The sequence below is a fragment of the Prorops nasuta genome, unplaced genomic scaffold (genome assembly GCF_024137725.1).
Source record: "Prorops nasuta isolate Cenicafe-Biocafe unplaced genomic scaffold, Cenicafe_Pnas_1.2 PNAS00016, whole genome shotgun sequence".
Classification (NCBI taxonomy): domain Eukaryota; kingdom Metazoa; phylum Arthropoda; class Insecta; order Hymenoptera; family Bethylidae; genus Prorops; species Prorops nasuta.
Window position 1 is genome coordinate 5,958,768 of NW_027116813.1, and position 19,932 is coordinate 5,978,699.

The 19,932-nt window shown below is 32.7% G+C and overlaps 1 protein-coding gene across 1 annotated transcript in view; it reads right to left on the reverse strand.

The window, feature by feature from the left end:
- Positions 1-242: 242 nt before the first annotated feature.
- LOC136779343 (large ribosomal subunit protein mL45-like) overlaps positions 243-19,932 on the reverse strand; it is a 139,698-nt gene continuing 120,008 nt past the window's right edge. Inside the window, exon 6 of the mRNA XM_066736875.1 lies at positions 243-910. Within this exon, the coding sequence (XP_066592972.1) occupies positions 686-910 (225 nt within the window). The 3' untranslated portion in view covers positions 243-685. The remainder of the gene's footprint in view (positions 911-19,932) is intronic.

The following is a 19,932-nucleotide window of genomic DNA, read 5'->3' on the forward strand; positions in this document are numbered from 1 at the left end:
AAAAAGATAAATTAAAAATTTTTCTACTATTTACGATTAGCAATTTTATTTTTTTGATAATCTAACCTGTAATTTATATTTAGCGACCATAAAAGCTTTCGGGTACTACATTTTATGAAAATTATTCCTGTGGATCAAAAAATAATTTGTGCCATGTCTGAGTAGCGTCTAAAGGATAAAAGGAAATGGAAAGTGTGGTCACATCAGACTAAGTGTATTTCAAACAAGTACGATAATTTTATTACACACACCCACCGTAATAAATTAAACAGTTATCAATTAAATAATTTGTAGCGGAATTTTATTTTTTATTAAACTATTAATTTGCAAACGTTACAAGAGTGTCACCCATGTACAAATGGTTTCTTTACTGAATACCTAACTGAGAATGAGAATCCGATTACGAGGCATAATCGCTTTGTATATTTTTTTATGATAAACATACAGCATTCTTAAACGACATTTTATTTTCATTAGGCAACAAAAGGGTTGTTTATTTAAAATATAAAACTGTTCTTTTCTCGGTAAAAAGTATAAGACGGTACTGATAAGTGTACATAATTTTTACCGAACATGACTTAATTCAATTTCGAAAAAAAAATGCATGTTTATAATAACAAAATCAAACTGATTATACATTATTTTATAATGCAAATATTACTGTTATTATTGAGTTGTATCATAGTTAGGAATGTGGAATAGTATTTATTTCTCCTCTTGAAGAATCTTTGTATGTTTTATCTCCTATTTCAGTTGAATTTATCCATGATGGTATAACTTTAGCATGCAATCTCCATGTACCATATTCATTAGATAAATGCTTCTCAAATACTATATATTCTAAAACATCTTTTGCCAGCATCTCATTTCCTTGAATTAGTCGGCCAAATCGATCGTAGATGCTTAAGACCTAAATAAAAAATAATTAAACACGTAAATTCTTTATATACAGATATTCTATTAAGGGGATGTTACTATCAACAGACTTAAAAAAATGCATTACTTTTGAAATTGTTTTTTACATAAAATAATTACTTTGCAAAATAGGATTCAACACATATTCTTCTATCAATAAAAAGTACATTTCAATTTTATTCCTACAAAAAAAATCATATTGGTGTCAGCAGATACTGTTAAATAAAGCCATGAATTAGTCTGGAGTGGGGCGCTCTGCAGCATGGCTATACTATTTGAATAAAAAAATTGACCGATGCTATGAACACGTTCCCGCTGACACGTATCTCTAGTGGTGCACAGTGGGTGCGTTCCAAATACGTAGTATTTTACGAGCGCTCCGCTCAATGACGAAGTAGCTGCTTCTTAATTGCCTTTGAACAATATAGCGTTATATGGTCGCTCAATGGTGTTTAAGAAAACAACTAGCACTTAGCAAAGCGCTCATGTAGCGCTACGTATTTGGAACACAGTCAGTGATGACGACCTGCGGACGGACGGAATCTCCACAACATTTACCAATGCTTGCATCTGTGAAACATCTCCACTCATATCCTTGCTTCCTAGTCACGCACACCATTCCATGGAGGTTTACGAGCCTCGGCTTGCATCACTCAACTTCGGTGACTGTTGATAGTGTGGGGTGCAAAAGAGAGCGGAATAGTTTTCTCGGTTCTCTCTGTCTCGCACCTGAACTAATCCGAACTTAACTTCGTTCAGCCGACGAGTTAAAATCCTTTTCGGCTGCCAGCTTCGACTTTTCCTTTTGCAGATTCAAGTAGAATTACTGCAAAGAATTTTTATATGGTAATTAAGAAATGCTCAACATGTTTATTTGCTTGTATCATTAAATAATAAATAGAAATAGGGTCTTAACATGGAATATGGTAATCTGCAATTTTAATTCCCACACCCTTTTTCGTGCAATACAAATTTCATTTAAAATTTTATTAATAATAATGATTGTGTGTGTATTACTAATTGCTAATCAAACACATTCTTCCAATATATAAATCTTAAAAAATTAAAAGAAAAAAAAAAAACTTGAAAAGGATTCGATACGGCAACACCATCATCGTAGTGAGTATATATATATATATATATATATATTTACCTGCGTTACACAAGCTACTGAAAGCCTACATATAAGCAGGCAATGTATAAATGAAGGCTTTCTTGAAATGATAATTATTTCTATTCGTTTTTTTCTTGAATATAGTTTAATAGCTGAAATTGTGAGAGAATTAACCTGGTATGGTTCCGGATAAAAATGTAAAAGGGAAGTAGGGATTGGATGGTATACTACGCTTCCAAGTAGAACCGCAGATGGATTAACGAAGAAAAACTAACCAGAACAGGGTCCTTGCTTCGAGCAATTCGAGAGAGCGATCTGGTGCAGCTCGCGCACGTAAGTACTGCACGGGCAATTTTTCAGTAGCGAGAATGCTCCGCGTGGCGGCCATCTGGCGGCGTTGTGTCGAAATAGAGAGTATGGAAAAAAAACGGAGAGCGCGCCGGAACGAGGCGGCCCAGGAATCCCGAACAGCTCACACCGACACACCCCCGATCTCCAACAGAAATCATTCAAACTGATTTTGGAGATTCAACTAATTTTAACTTTTTAATTTCTGTTCTGCCTGATTTGTCATTTCGAATTATAATTGTCGGTATGATTTCAGATGTTAAACTACATATACAGGATGCCCGATTAACTAAAGTCAAACTGGGATATTCGGATAGAGGGTGAGATTCTAAGTAAAAAGTTCCAAACACTTTTAGGCAAGCAACCTTAATTAAAAAGTTATTAGCGATTAAAGATCCTCGCTTATAATTGGGTATGATTAGGTAAAGGACTTTATTGGCCGCGTTGCTAGCCCATAAGCACAAAGATTCCATAAAAGGTAATACTAATACAAATACACAGGTAGTGGACATACCCAACTGAGCCTGTGATAATTGCCGAAAGTCGACTGACCGAGCCTCGCGTGTGAGCGCTATAAAAACAATCGAAACAAACATTCTTGACAAAGTCATAAGCTAAGATTGAAACTTTCGTAATTTACATTTAACAAGTAATAATTTATATTTTCGAATTGTACGTATTTGTACGACGAAAATGAGTCCAAACACGACATAATTACGACAATTTTTAGCGTGCTCTTATTAATTAATTAAAACTGCTAATTATACTCTAAGGTTTACGTAATTATATTGTGTTTGGAATCATTTTCGTCGTAAAAATACGGACAATTCGAAAATATAAATTATTAACTTGTTAAATGTATATTACGAAAGTTTCATTCTTAGCTTATGACTTTTGTCAAGAATGTTTGTTTTGATTGTTTTTATAGCGCTCACACTCGAGACTCGGCTACTCGACTTTCGACAATTGTCAGAGGCTCACCTGAGTGTGTCCACTACCCGTTGTATTTGTGTTAGTATAACCATTTACAGAATCTTTGCGCTTATGGGCTAGTAACGCGGCCAATATAATCCTTCGCCTAATCAAACCCAATTATAAGCGAGAATCTTTAATCGCTAATAACTTTTTAATTAAGGTTGTGCTAGCCTAAAAGTGCTTGGAACTGTTTTACTTAAAATTTTAACCTCTATCCGAATATCCCAGTTTAACCATAGTTAACCGGAAACCCTGTATGTTCAAGATAAAAATATAATTATCATTTTAAAAGAGCCTTCACACTCAAATTGCCTGCTTATCTGTAGCGCAGATGATTCAGAGGGGAGCCTCGTGTAACACCACGAATAATTAGCAGATATTGGGATTTTTTTCAGGTGTAAGGGAATATATAATCGAACCACTATTTCTGCTGTTGATTGTATGTATTCTCAAAAGTATTATCATATATTTTTTACTTTAGTTGAGTTACAAAAAAAGTTATTTAACTTTAATGCTAAAGCGTCCGCATGAACATCCTCAAACGGCGTAACGTATAGCTTCCCTAAAAAGCTAAAAACTCATATTTTTCCTTTTTTACTACAATCCTAATAAAATTCCCCTCTGGATGAATCTCGTTTTATTGAAAAAAAAAATGATAATTTAAACATAAGTATCAACTGTGAAAAATAAAGTCTAATTTTGATAATTTTTTTGTCCATTTTTAAAACAGTTTACTAAATATTAATTCGTAAAATATTTTTAATTTGAGGTTCATTTAAAGCTGCATTTTATTACCTTTAAAACAAACAAAATTTAAATCAGTTGAGAACTTTTCGAGTTATGCGTCACGCCAATTCGGAAAAAGTGGTTTTGAGAAAAACGCGTTTAAAGTTTCCAGTAGGAAAGAGACTCCCAGCTGGCGAATGATAACAGGATTGATAACTGTTGACTATAACAAATATTTTTACCAAACTTACATGAAATATAGTCTCAGACAATGTATGAAAACAAGGTTTGACCGCGTACACAGAAATAATGGAAGTTATTCTTTCTAGCGGAGCAGTACGCTCCGCAAGAAATATTATTGGATGACACAATTACTAATATTTATAACTATGTTTTCAGTACGAATTTTAATGTAATATTTTAAAGGTAACATCTTCAGGCTATGTACTATCCATATATGAAAAAAAATATCGATTTAAAAACTTATTACACGAGGCTCCTCCCTTAAGTATCTGCTCGTTACGCTAACCTTCGCGGTTTCGAATTCTTTTCAACTTGATTTTTTTTTAAATTTTTTAAGATTTATATATTGGAAGAATGTTTTTGAATAGCAATTAATAATATAATCATTATTATTAATGGGATTTAAAATGAAATTTATATAGCATGAAATGGAGTGTGGGAATTAAAATTGAACAGTACCATATTCTGTGTTAAAACCCTATTTATATTTATTATTTAATGATACAAGCAAATAAACACATTTTGAGCATTTCTTAATTATCACGAAAGCTCTTTACAATAATCGATCTGGAATCTGCAAAAGGATAAGTCGAAGCTACCGATTGAAAAGGATTTTAACTCGTCGGGTGAACGAATTTAAATTCGGATTAGTTCTGGTGCGAGACAGAGAGACCTGAGAAAATTATTCCGCTCTTTCTTTCGCACCTCAGACTACCGATGCTCACCGAAGTTCAACGATGCGGTACATCTACATATAATGGTGTGCGTGACAAGGAAGCAGTGACATGAGTGGGGTTTTCTCACAGATGCAAGCATTGGTAAACGTGTTGGTGGATCTGCGGACTAATAGTGGGAAGCAGTGAAGCCAATCTGGGACTAAAATGATCCCCCACTATGCATCCAAAGACTCACCAACACACAGAGCTTCTCAAGCGTCATTGAGATTACTCAACTACTGCCTCTGTAAACATTGCACGCATACCATTACTGCTGTTCGTGCATATTTCGGACTCCTTCGTTTAGCTTTCGTATATTTCGAGTAAGAGAGAGGCGAGAGCGGTATAGTTTTCTCAGACCTCTCTGTCAGCGTTGCCACCTCCGCCAATTTTGATTATACTACGCTGTACAGTGATATCAGTAATGCCAGCATCAAAATTCATTTTCGTTGCTAAAAGCTTGATCTTGGCATCACTGACATTATGACACAGCGTAGTATAATCAAAATGGCGGAGTTGGCAACGCTGCTCTGTCTCGCGCTTGATCTATATTCTATTGGTCAACGAGCCAAGTCGAGCTAGGCGAAGCAAAATCCTTTTTGGCCAGCTCTGATAGAAGCTGGCTAAACTTAATGTATTATGATGAAATATTTATAGGTAGCCATTGACTTATTACATTTTATAATAAAGAAATGTGATCATAATAAGTAACATTGATCAATTTTGTTATGACTCATATGTTACATATTATTGTTAAAAAGATTTAATTTTTTTATTTTATTATTGAATGTAGTCTGTTAATGAAAGTACAAAAAAAATTCATAATGATTGACAAAAATTGAAAAAGTTTGCACATGTCTGCGGGAATTGAACCTTACGGCCGTATTCATAGTCGGTCCTTAACCCATTTGCATCACACAGAAAAGTGAAAAATTCGTTCTTATCACCAAACATTTTCTTTATTGTATTTAAATAAAAGTGTTTTCAAATGTTAAAAATAAAAGCAATATTACATAAATAAAGAAATTTTACTTCATAATAGATTAATAATTATGAGAGGAATGAAATCTAATTATTTTGCACAACATGATAATGCTTGAAATGATCAATGCATAATGCCACATGGCAATTTTCACATTGATAAAATGTATCTTTTCTTTTTTTTCTGATAAACAAACTACACAGCGTTTGCGAGCTTTCTTTGATGAATTCGTTTCAAGAAGGATTGGAAAATGTTGACCCCTAAATCTTCCTGGCAATGATAAACATGGTGTAATTGTTCTTTTTTTTTGTTGGGTATTGATTTTAGGTATATTTTTTTCAAGTATTTCTTCCGCTAATTTTTGTTTGAACACGTGGAATGCTCTGTCCTTATAAATTGTTTTGTAAACAATATAACTGTTCAAAAGAATCATGTCCAGACAATAAAAAAACTCCTTTTTATACACCTTGTGATAACGTCGCATAGTGTGAAATTTACTGAGAAGTTGATCTCCTCCGTCAACTCCGCCCATGTTTTTGTTATAGTCTAAAACAACTGTTGGTTTTATAACATTTTCTTTAGTTTTGTAATTTTGTTTCCCTGAATCAGAAAATTGTAGATTATGCATTGTTCATAGCATGTTGACATCTTTTTTGTCTTTCCACTTTATTGCGGAAATATTTTTACATTGTAGTATAGCTGCTTCACCTCGTTTTAATTTTTTACTTTCTAAGGCTTTAGGCATATGTTTTCTATTTTTTCTCACCGTGCCACAAACATTTGTTTTTAATTTATACAATTTATTATATAAATCAGGTGAGCTATACCAGTTATCAATATATAAACAATGCCCTTTTTCCAACAAGTTACTTTCCTTCATCATATCTAGAACAATTTTCGTGCTAGCTAGCCCTTTTTTACACTTATCCTTTCCTACATAAACCCTGAAATTATGTATATATTTTGATCTAGAATCGCACAGTTTGTAGTATTTTATTCCAAATCTGGCTCTCTTTGTTTTGTTATATTGAATGTAAGAAATTCTGCTTCTACATTTCATCAAGGATTCATCCAAGGAAATGTCCCGGTTTGGCGTGAATACTTCTTTGAATCTTTTGTTGTGATCATGTCCATTATTGGTCTAATTTTACGTAAGGGATCATCAGGCTGCAAACGCTCATTATCAACAAAGTGTAATTTTCTTGAAATTGCCATGAATCTATTTTGAGACATTACTGTTTTGAAGTACGGCGTTTCAACGCTTTTATCCGTACTCCAATAACTTTGCAGTGTAAGTTTTTGCACCATGGACATCAATATAATGAGGGCAAAATAAACTTCTAATTCCTCTACAGAAACTTCTTTGAAACTTGAATCTTCTTCACCAAATCGATTAGTCTCAGTCACAATATGTTCAAGAATATCGTTTGTTAAAAACAGGTGGTATACGTTCTGTCTAGTAAAATTCTTGATGTATTGATTTACACCACCAACAGATGTAAATCTATGAAATTTAAGTTTATCATTTTTTTCCTCCCACTCAAAATCACTCTCACTCTGATTACTATCGCTACTATCAGAAGAAATCACCATAGAACGTCTACGTTTTCTAGATCTAATTAACTCTTCACTGCTGTCGGAAATATAACCATCCATTTTTTTTTATTTTTCTATGTTATTTTACCCTGAAACTATTCGCAATCACCTCTCTGCATTGATTGAGAGCCAAATGCGCATGGGTATAATATACGCTCTGGTGATAAATGCCCAAGTGCAATGTGCGCATATATGCGCGCTCTGGTGATAGTGGCCAGGCAAAATGCGAGCATATGTGCGCTTATTATGCAAATGGGTTAAGGAGCTCCTTAGATTAAGGACGCCTTATCACTAGGCAAGGAATGAGCCAATCACAATGGGAATAGCGATGACTCTTTTATTGTGATTGGTTGATTGTTTTATTCTACAGTCGGCTCAATACTACTTTAGTATACTTTAATTAGATATAGATATGATTTTTTGCTTCCTTATTTTAAGGAAGGTCTGAGGCTTCCTTGAGGATGAGATTCCTTTACTTACAACTTTTTATGCTGTATGGTTGGCTGCATTGGTATATAGGCATAATTTGCTATAGTATATTACTTTTATACAGTGTGTGTCATAGCTGACAGCTTTCAAATGGTGCGGTTAACCTTTATTTTCGAATCGTAAACAAGAATAATATTTTCGGAAAACGATTGCGGAAAAGAAGAAAAGATTTTAGTAAATAACAGAAGAAAAATATATCAGAAGAGTATTAATTAATATCAAAACATAAAAATTATTGTAAATTTTTAAGGAAACATACTTTGTGATTATTTTATTTAAGGAAAAAAATACTTATAGATCAATAAATGAAAAAGCATTAAATTATAAAGCATTTCTGTGTAGTCCAGTCATTTCAATAATTGTGACATAATGTTATAACAGTGAATGTGTAAGCGATTGGTGTATATACAACCAAGTTTTATTGTAAATTAGTAATGATGTACGATAATGTTTTGATTGCTACTTTTATAAATTAAAACTAGTTCAATTAACCTATTATTTATATTTCTTCCCTTATTCCAAATTCTATATACACATAGTACGTAATTGCATATTCTCATATTAGTCATATATTCTTTAAATTACTAACAAAATTACTATAATTTTATATTTGTAGGGCATAACTGTTTCTTGCAATGATTTTTATTATTCGATCAATGTAAGACAAGTTGCATAGGGTTTCTGCTAATGTTTTATTGATCCACCACATCCTTCCACATCTTGTGTGATATTTATTTGGCTCTGTTGCACTATTTTCTTCTAGTCTATAACATATAACATTAATTTTCTAATCATTTATACATACACACAGATCTGATAATACTGCTGATCTGCAATTATTTTTGTAATAGTTGAAATGATTGTTAAACCATTATCTTGTTTAATTTGTAAAATGGACATTTGAATGATACTATTAAAATTTGGCATCTTTTCTGCGAGATATGTTCTCATAATACTTGTGAAAATAAAGTTCTTTAAAAGGTATTTGTATACTGCTGAGTTCATCTTGTTTTCAGCTTCAAATAGTTTTCCCACTACACGCATAGATATCCATTTTGAATATAGAATACTTATTGCATTACATCTATTATGATGTTGTTAGGATTGATAGAAAGACTTATCAATTCTTTGAAAATTATATAATATATATCTAGTAAAAAGATAAATTAAGATTTTAGAACAAATGAATTTCACAAACAAATAGGAGTAACAAAATATGTATCATATATTCAGGATGGATATCCAAATGTGAAGTTGGATAATTATTTGAAGCTAAAAACAAGAAGCATTCAGCAGTACATTTAAATGTATTGGAGAACAACATCCTCTCAAATGTAAAGAGAAGATATCCTATGGAAGAGGTGCCAAACATTATAAGCACAATATTCAAGTGTCCATTTTTCAAATTTAACAGAACAATGGTTTACCAATCATCTTAATATTTATAAAATCAATTAGTTAATAGAATAGCCATATCCAAGTGTATTTAAAAATAGCACAAAAATATTGGTATATGTTGAAAACTTGAAAAAGGGACTAACAAGGAAAATAGATGTCATACAAGATGTGGAAAGATGTGGTGGATCAATAAGACATTTGCAGAAGCCCTTTGCAATTTGTCTTACATTGATCGAATAATAAAAATCATTGCAACAAACAGTTATGCTCTACAAATATAAAATTATGGTAATTTTATTAGTAATTTAAAGAATATATGACTAATATGAGAATATGTAATTACGTACTATGTGTATATAGAATTTGGATTAAGGGAAGAATTATAAATAATAGGTTAATTGAACTAGTTTTAATTTATAAAAGTAGCAATCAAAACATTATTGTACATCATTACTAATTTACAATAAAACTTGGTTGTATATATACCAATCGCTTACACATTCACTGTTATAACATTATGTCTCAATTATTGAAATGACTGGGCTACACAGAAATGCTTTATAATTTAATGCTTTTTCATTTATTGATCTATAAGTACTTTTTTCCTTAATTGAAACTCATCAGAAACAGGATTTCATCTGTAAAAAAAAAAATAATCAAAAAGTATATTTCCTTAAAAATTTACAATAATTTTCATGTTTTGTTATTAATTAATACTCATCTGATATGTTTTTTCTTCTCTGTTATTTACTAAAATCATTTCTTCTTTTCCGCAATCGTTTTCCGAAAATATTAATCTTGTTTACAATTCAAAAATGAAGGTTAACCGCGCCATTTGACAGCTAAGGACAAACTCCATTTTGCTACAGTTAAAATTCTCTAGATAAGGAGTCCTTAATCTAAGGAGCTCCTTAAAGACCGACTATGAATACGGCCGTTAGTCCGTAGAGAAGCAGGCAAGCGCCTTACCGCCTGCGTTACGGCACTTGTTCGATAATTTAGCGGCAAAGTCGCCTGTTAAATCGATGAAAGCTTTCTTTATTATGTTCAACATGCAAAAGAAAATATGAGTTATATAATCGTACAGATACAGTGTTGCAAGAAAGTTGACCGTCGATCTACGGAATTTCCCCCTCCACTTACTACTACAGAGGCAGGTCTCGTTTCCGTGAGCCATCCCCGCTTCTACCACTACTAGATGGTGACGAACATAAGTAGATGCTTGCATACATGTGTCGACAGGCGGCTTCGCTTGCTCTCGGTTATCCTCGGATTCGAGAGAGAACGTTGATACTTTCTCGAACCTCTCTGTCTTTCTCGCTGTTAGCATCTGGCAGAGGATTCGAGGCAATATCTTTCGGCTTCGCTTTGCCGAAAATCTACAAATACTCAATGCTATTTACATTTGCAGCCTAATGTCTTTATACATGTTTTTCAGCATATTTATTTATAAGCATTGACTTATTATAATCCATAATAAATTAAGGAAATGCGCGCATTTGATATTTAATAATTATTTTAACTACAATTTCACTGTTATATTTCGCTTATTTACGTAAAAGCTGCATTTCTTTAATTTATTATTGATTTTAATAAGTCAATGCACATTAAAAAAAAAATTAATCTTAAAAAAAAAAGTAAAAGTACTCGGCAGGAATCGAACCCGGATCTACGAATCGCCACGCGGTTACCTTACCGCCTGGTAGGCCAAGCAATAAAGGAAAAAAAGGCCTGTTTTCGGACATTAATACTATTAGAAAATGAGCCGCGCCATTATATTTGGTCATGCCCATGATGGTTGGGTTTATGTTTTGGACTCGCAAATCTTATTTTCTTTATTTTATTAACAATTTTCATAAAAAATTGATTTTTTTATTGTTTTTCGCGTTTATCTCAAAAACTACCGATCCTATCGAAATGACTTCAACAGACGATTTGTAAAGAATAATAAGATGAATAATTTGAGAGACTTGTTCAAAGTCGATCGGATGATTCGTTACGGAGAAAAATAGATAAAACTGAAAAATTGGTACCTTATATAAAAATAAATAGCTCTACCATTTTTTAAGATTAAGAGCTGAAACTTTGAGAGAATGAAGATATTTGTGTCTACTTTATGTGTGCTAAACCCAAACTCGCTTGGATTAGCAGTTTGTGCGAAATCGTCATTTAAATTTTAATGGCCCTATTTTCCGAGAAGGCTGGATGCGTTCTGGATCAGCCGATTTTGATTTTCGTTGAAAATTTTGAAAGTAGAAATCAGTGAGAATAGAACGTATATCTTGTTTTCCCGATATTCCATCGGGAAATATGCGAAAAGCGCAATCAATCGTGAGGGAAAACGGCTGAACGCTCAAAAGTTGCGTAGTGGTGGGGATAGCGCGCTAGCGGAGGAGAAGACCATGTATATAGTAATACAGGCGCGTCGAACGCTAACTGCTAATCTTCAAATCTCATTATCTCATGAACCAGTGGAACTTTCGAGATAATTCTTTTTAAATTGATATAGAAAAAAGTATGGAATCCAATTCGGCTATTAATTTTCTACAATTACTAACGAATTAAATTCTAGCATCTATCTTTCTTTCAAAATATGTATATAATTTGTAGTATAATATAAAAATTAACAATAGGTATTTTGAAAGAAAAATCGATGCTAGAATTTAATTCGTTAGTAATTATAGAAAACTAAGAGCAGAATTGGATTCCACACTTTTTTCTACATCAATTTAAAAACAAAATCATCTCGAAAGTTCCACTGATTCCTGAGATAATGAGAGTTAAATATTAGCATTTAGCAGTAGCGTGCGACGCGCCTGTATTACTATATACATGGTTTTCTCCTCCGCTGGCGTGCTATCCCCACCACTAAGCAACTTTTGAGCGCTCAGCCGATTTCGCTCACGTTTGATTGCGTTTTTCGCATATTTCCCGATGGAATATCGGAAACACAAGATATACGTTCTATTCTCACTGATTTCTACTTTCAAAATTTTCAACGAAAATCAAAATCGGCTGATCCAGAACGCATCCAGCCTTCTCGGAAAATAGGGCCATTAAAATTTAAATGACGATTTCGCACAAACTGCTAATCCAAGCGAGTTTGGGTTTAGCACACATAAAGTAGACACAAATATCTTCATTCTCTCAAAGTTTCAGCTCTTAATCTTAAAAAATGGTGGAGCTATTTATTTTTAAATAAGGTACCAATTTTTCAGTTTTATCTATTTTTCTCCGTAACGAATCATCCGATCGACTTTGAACAAGTCTCTCAAATTATTCATCTTATTATTCTTTACAAATCGTCTGTTGAAGTCATTTCGATAGGATCGGTAGTTTTTGAGATAAACGCGAAAAACAATAAAAAAAACAATTTTTTAATGAAAATTGTTAATAAAAAAAAGAAGATGGGATTGCCAGTCCAAAACATAAGCCCAATCATCTATGGTCATGGCCAAATATAATGACGCAGCCTCGTTTTCTAATAGTATTAATATCCCGAAAAAATCTTTATTGCTTGGCCTATGGACCACGAGACTTCTTCGATATATCATAAACAGAAAGTTTTCTTATAGGCTTGAAATCATTTTTGAACCGTATAAATAAATGATTAACTGACAGTTTTATTCATTATTATTCTGTCATAATGGAACATAAATTAAAGAATAATTATATATTAAATGGTTTTCAAAAGCTTTTCCTATAACCAAGAAGGAAAATAAATAATCGTTCGATAGCCGCCCCTTGTCATACTCGATATATGCCAAAGCTACGAGTATTGATTATTTATCTTCGTTTTTGGTTTTTGAAAAAGCTCTTGATAACTATTCAATATATAATTATTCTTTAATTTTTGTTCCATTATGGCAGAATAATAATGAATAAAACTGTCAGTTAATCGTTTATTTATACAGTTCAATAAAAGATTTCAAGTCTTTAAGAAGACTTTCTGTTTATGATACATCGAAAGAAGTCTCGTGGTCCAGGTGGTAAGGTAACCGCGTGGCGGTTCGTGTGTCCGAGTTCGCGCAAATTTTGCTGAGTACTTTTATTTTTGATTGTTTTTTTAATTGCCATTGACTTTCTACAATCCATAATAAATTGAAGAAATGCAGTTTTTACGGAAACAAGCGAAATATAACGATGAAATTTTCGTTAAAATTATTATTACATATCAAACGCGCATTTCCTTAATTTATTATTGATTATAATAAGTCAATGCTTATAAATAAATATGGTGAAAAACATGTATAAAAACATTGGGCTGCAAATATAAATAGCATTGAATATTTGTAGATTTTCGGCAAAGTGAAGCGGAAAGATTTTGTCTCGAATCGTCTGCTAGACACTAACAGCAAGAAAGACAGAGAGGTGCGAGAAAGTATCACCTTTCTCTCTTGAATCTGAGGATAGCCGAAAGCGAGCGAAACCAGTCGACACATATATATATGTACGCATGCTTCTACTTGTTTTTGTGACCATCGAGCAGCGGTAGATGCGGGGATGGCTCACGGGAACGAAACCTGCTTTTGTGGTAGCAAATGGAGGGGGAAATTCCGTAGACTGACGGTCTTGTTTCTGGCAACACTATATAGATATTGAATTAGTACATCTTTAATAACACAGATAATTATTTTTTTATGTAATTGTAAAAATTCATAACTTAACAACTTTAACTTCAAAAAGCAACTCTAATATTATTGAAAAATTAGTTTTAAAAGTTGTAAAATTGAAAATAAGCAATCTAAGATTTGTATTTGGGATTTTCTTCTGATAGTCTTTTAATACAGTATATGTCATATAAATACTTTGTTTAGGAACATCGCCTCATTTCTGGCAGCTGTGAGTGTTTACTTATTAAGAGCCATTGGCCGTTTTTCTATATATGAGCTATATTAAAATAAATAGAATACAATGAAACTAAGAAACTAAATCCCAAATACAAATCTATGGTCATTTATTTTTAATTTTACAGCTTTCAAAAATAATCTTAATAATGTTAGAGCCACCTTTTGAATCTAGAGCTGTTAGGTCATGAATATTTATAATTATGTAAAAAAATAATTTTCTCTGTTATTAAAGATGTACTAATTCAATATCTATATGGTTATAGCTCATATTTTCTTCTGTATGTTAAACTTAATAAAGAAAGCTTTCATCGATCTAACAGGCGAATTTACCTCTAATTTATCAAACAAGTGACGTAGCGCAGATGGTAAGGCGCTTACCTATGTTTCTTCGGGCTCGAGTTCGATTTTCGCAAGCTCGTACAAACTTTTTCAATTTTTTAAAATTATTATGTTTTTTTTTATTGTCAATAACCTACTATATTCAATAAAAAATTAAAAAATAAATCTTTTTAACAATCATACATAACATATAAGTCGTAACAAAATTGATGAATGCTACTTATTATGATCGCATTTCTTTATTTATTATAAAATGTAATAAGTCAATGACTGCCTATAAATATTTCATCATTATACATTAAATTTGGCCGGCTTCTATCAGAGCTGGCCGAAAAGGATTTTGCTTCGACTAGTTCGGCTTGGCTAGTTGGCTAAACGAAGTAAACGAACGTAGATCGAGCACGAGAAAGAGAGGTCTGAGAGAACTATCACGCTGTAGCCTTTCTCGTACTTGAAGTATACCGAAGCTAAACGAAGGAGTCCGAAACATGCATGTACTGCATTAATGCTATGTGTGCAACGTTTAGAGAGGCAGCAGTGGAGTGATCTCACGGATGGTTATATGCAGCTCTGCGTGTTGGTGAGTCTGTGGAGGTATAGTGGAGGATCAGTTTAGTCCCAAATAAATACATTTATTTACACACCATTATTGCACTAAATTTATTATATTTTTCATTTGAAGCATACATTTTGCATAAAGATACGACATTTTAAGGGTATTCATGCAATACTCTAAATACAAAAGTATTCATACGCTCAATTACCATAAATTATTCGACTAGACGTAACATATATTATAAGATCACTCAATTGAGTTATGATAATTGAGCGTATGAACATTTTTGTATTTAGAGTACTGCATGAACACCCTTAAACTGTCGTATCTTCATGCAAAATGTATGCTTCAAATGAAAAACATAATAAATTTAGTGCAATAATGGTGTGTAAATAAATGTATTTATTATTGTTGCTAATCCTTGAACGTTTATGACGGGTTAATGAAAGAATTGTAATAAGTCTTTAAAAAGCTGTTTTGCCTCTGGTACACCAAGTGAGCGCAGTAGCGCAGATGGTAAGGTCTCCGTTTGTCACGCGGCGGGCTCGTGTTCGAGTCTTGGCGAAGTTTAAAATTTTTTAATTTTTTTTCATTGCAAGGATTTTTTTTAATAACCATTAACATATTGGACTCAAAAATAAATAAAAAATGCAATTGTTAGCAGATTATACTACTAAAATAAAATACTATCCGACGATTTTGGCAAAACTAGGCCAGGCCACCAATGTTTCCAAATGCGCGTCTTGGCAGTGTTCTCTTTAACAAATTTCGTTATAATTGTGTTAAAGTTGGCTAAAAAAGCATTCCTGTAGAATATACCTTCCGGGGATACCACGTTAAAAAAAAATGCGCCTCCAAATCTACCTCCAGGGTAGGGTGGAAATGAGTTTATTATTTAAAGCATTTTTCGTAAATATATTAGAAACACGAGGAGCTCAACGTTTGAACATAAAGAATAGCAAGTAAAGATGTGTACTTCATTCGCTGAGCAAAATAAGTCATTAAAGTAATAAACTTCGCGCGATGTACCCTACCTAAGGTTCCATTTGACAAAAATCATATTTTAACTAACTTACATTCTAGTTAATTAAATACCCTACAAAAAATATTTAAACATATTTTCGATTAAAATAGCCGAATTCAAAATATTAAATTAAATAAGTTAACATTGCAAAATTTGTATTCCTTTTTCCGGAATAACTTTTTAACCGATTTCGCTACAAAAAATATTGTCCTATAATAATTGTAGAGAATATTTTTCTAAGTTAAATAAAAAAAATTGTTATTCTACGAAGTACAGGAGTCGAACTATTTTTGGTTACCCCCTTTTCACCCCCCCCCCCCTCCCTGTTAGCGAACCCCTTAGGAGTTTGAATTTTGCAAATTTTCGCTCCTTAGGATTTACCACTTAAAAAAAAATAATAGAAAATTTTCGATTTTTTGGTAATTATTTTTATTGATTTGACTGGACTGCACTTGCCGTGCCGGCTGAAAAGGATTTTGCCACTCTTTCTTGGCTAAGAGACAGTTAAGATTGGGGGAGATTGAGAGGGCCGAGAAAACCATACTGCTCTCTCTCTCTCTCTCTCTCGCTCTGCAGTTGTGCCGAATCCGTCCGAGACCCAGCGAAGGCAGCCGAGACACGCACGTATCGCTACAATGGTGTGCGTGACTAGGGAGTGGCGAATGAGTAGGGATGTCTCACAGATGCTACCGGTTGATCGTGTGTTAGTGAGACTACGGTCGTGTGGTGGGGAGAGAAATCCGGCACGATCTAACAGTACTGGAGTCCGTCCCGTATCCAGAAGCTCTCCGGATACACTCCTATCCCCGACCACGCAGGAGTTCTCCGCGTACTCCTATCCCCGCTCAGGATTTCTCCGAGCAGTCCTGCTACAGGAGTTCTCCGCATCGTCCGAACACCCCGTGTCCAGGAATTCTTCGGACCAACGGCCATTTCTTTTCAGGTTATGGTATAAGCCGCCATCTTGCCGTCTACCGCCGTATTCCGTGGCCCTTCCGTGTGCCGACCGACCGCCGCGCCGCCTACCGTAGCCCCGCCGTAAGGCTACCGACCGACGCGCCACCCGCGGGCGAATATATAAGACCCGGACCATAGTATGTAAGTACACACCTGCAGCGGCAGACTACACACACACAACTAGGTTAAGTAATTGTATGAGCTTTGTAATATACCGTGTACATAGTTATTACTATATATATAATAAACTGTATATATAACCGAACATTGAGCTTGTCAATATTATTTTAATCCCTCTCGGTCAAAAGAACCGGACGATTTTACGACGACTAACCTCGCTAACAAAACACGTTACAGTATGTTTACCGGAAATATTTCAAAGTAAATTGGAAAATATATTTTTATTACAACTTCACAAAGTTATTGATCATAGTAGAGTTGGAAATAGTAGAATGTTTTCATACACTATAAATAATCTCATATCCTTTCAGACAAATGGTATTTCTATGAATATTAACAGAAAAATCATACAAGTTTATTTACCTGTTATTTTACTTACCGGAGATAATTTAGGTTTAAATACAATCTTAGGGTTTGTTAGAAGTTTTAACTCCAATTATTTTTGTAGAATTTGTTTAGCGGACAAATATATATGTCATAAGCAGATAAAAGAGGACAGAAATGCTTTGCGAACAAAAAATAATTACAATGAAATTATTGTTAATAAAAATAATGACATTCAAGAAAGGGGGGATGTATTTTTAACACTATTCCTAGTTTTCACGTAACTGAAAATATATTTCTAGATCCAATGCACGATATAACAGAAGGAATTTGCCGTTACGATATTGCTAAAATATTGAATGCCTTAATTTACAAAGAAAAATGTTTTACCCTTGAAACTTTAAAAAATAAAATTCAATTTTTTCATTCTGCTAGTTGTAGTTATAAAAATATATTGCTAAGCATTTCTGAAAAAGCATTAAAAAATGAAGTTCTTGTGCTTTCATCATCTGAAATGTACTTTTTGGTTACAAACTTGGGTTTAATAATTGGTGACAAAGTTGCAATGAATAATAAATATTAGCAACTTTATATTCTGCTTCGCGAAAGCATTTGTATTATATATGCTCAGAGCGTAAATGAAGCAACATGTAACTTATTAAAAGATCTTATATCAGAGCATCACGAACTATATTTGCAACTTTTTAACGAATTTTTGAAGCCAAACACAATTTCTTAATTCTTTATTCATCGTTAATACGTATAATATGGCCTATAAAACAATTTTGATGCAGTCGATTTGAAGGTAAACATAAAAACATAAAGGAAACAGCGAAAACTATTAATACAAGACTCAATATTGCGAAAACAATTGCTATGAAATAACAATTAAAGTTAAATTATAGATTTTTATGCAATACAGGATTTGCTGATGATTTGGTAACTGGAAAAGAAAGTAGCTTAAATTTAATGAATATAGTTGGTTACTCTGATATTAAAGATAAGATCCCTAAGAGTGTGCGTCATGAATTAGCTACTATTACTTCTTCTGTTAAAGTTAATGGAACAACATACAAAAAGGGTTTATTGATAGCTATGAGCACAGATGATATATTTCTATATTTTGGACAAATCGATCATATATTAATTCAGGATGGCAAAGAAGTTTATTTCATATTACGAAAAATGAGAACAATATAATTCGTTCCTCACTACCATGCATATAAGGTTGAGAAGACTTCCGACTTTGATATAGTTTCTCAAAAAATGTTGCTACGTTATTTACCTTATATTGCATATATTTTATCGGATGGATTCACATATGTTTTCTGTACTTAAAAGATAATCTTAATTCACGTTCCCTTTTTCATTTCTATAATTTTTCTCATTTTCGTGTGTGTGTGTGTGTGTGTGTGTGTACATTCTAATCCCTATCTTCTACTTGATCCAGCTTCTGCTCATCCCAATTCACCTTTTAATTTTAATGAGAATGATAAGAGCAATGAGCAGTAATCTATCAGATTTAAAAAAATCTGGAAATATTATATTTCATTAAAAAACATTGTTATTAATAAGGGACAATGATAAAGAAATTAATTCTGACTATAATAATACATTTTTTTGTTAATAAATTAAAATATTTTTAAGAATTTATGATATTACTTATGTTCTAAAATTACTGCTCTTTATATAAGAACTGTATACATGTATTAGTAGTTGGATATGTATATATGATATATTTTATTTGAATGTTTAATATTTTATTAAAATGTTACAAATCATATGTCATTGCTTCTCGTTTGGTTTCATTTCAGGCCTGTATAAAATATATAGGATATCTTATTACAAAAGGTATTCAAAGATCACCGTGCTTTTATTAAAAGTTATTTTGTTTAAAAATATCCATATAATGATATATTATTTAATCGAAGTATTTGAAGAATGTAGTCGACGTTTTCAAATTTATAATTGTAAATATCTGAAAATGTAATATTCTAATGAAAAATCTTTAAGATAAAAATTAATGCTTCATTGAAAAGGAGCACTAGAAATTACTTCCCGTTTAATCGTAATAAATTATTTTAATTAAAGGAAATTTTCCCAGATAGCCTTATCCGATTGTGCAAAAGTAAACGAAATTCTGCTACAAAATCCAGTCAACAAAATGACACCATATTGGAAACAGAACCTGACTTGTCAG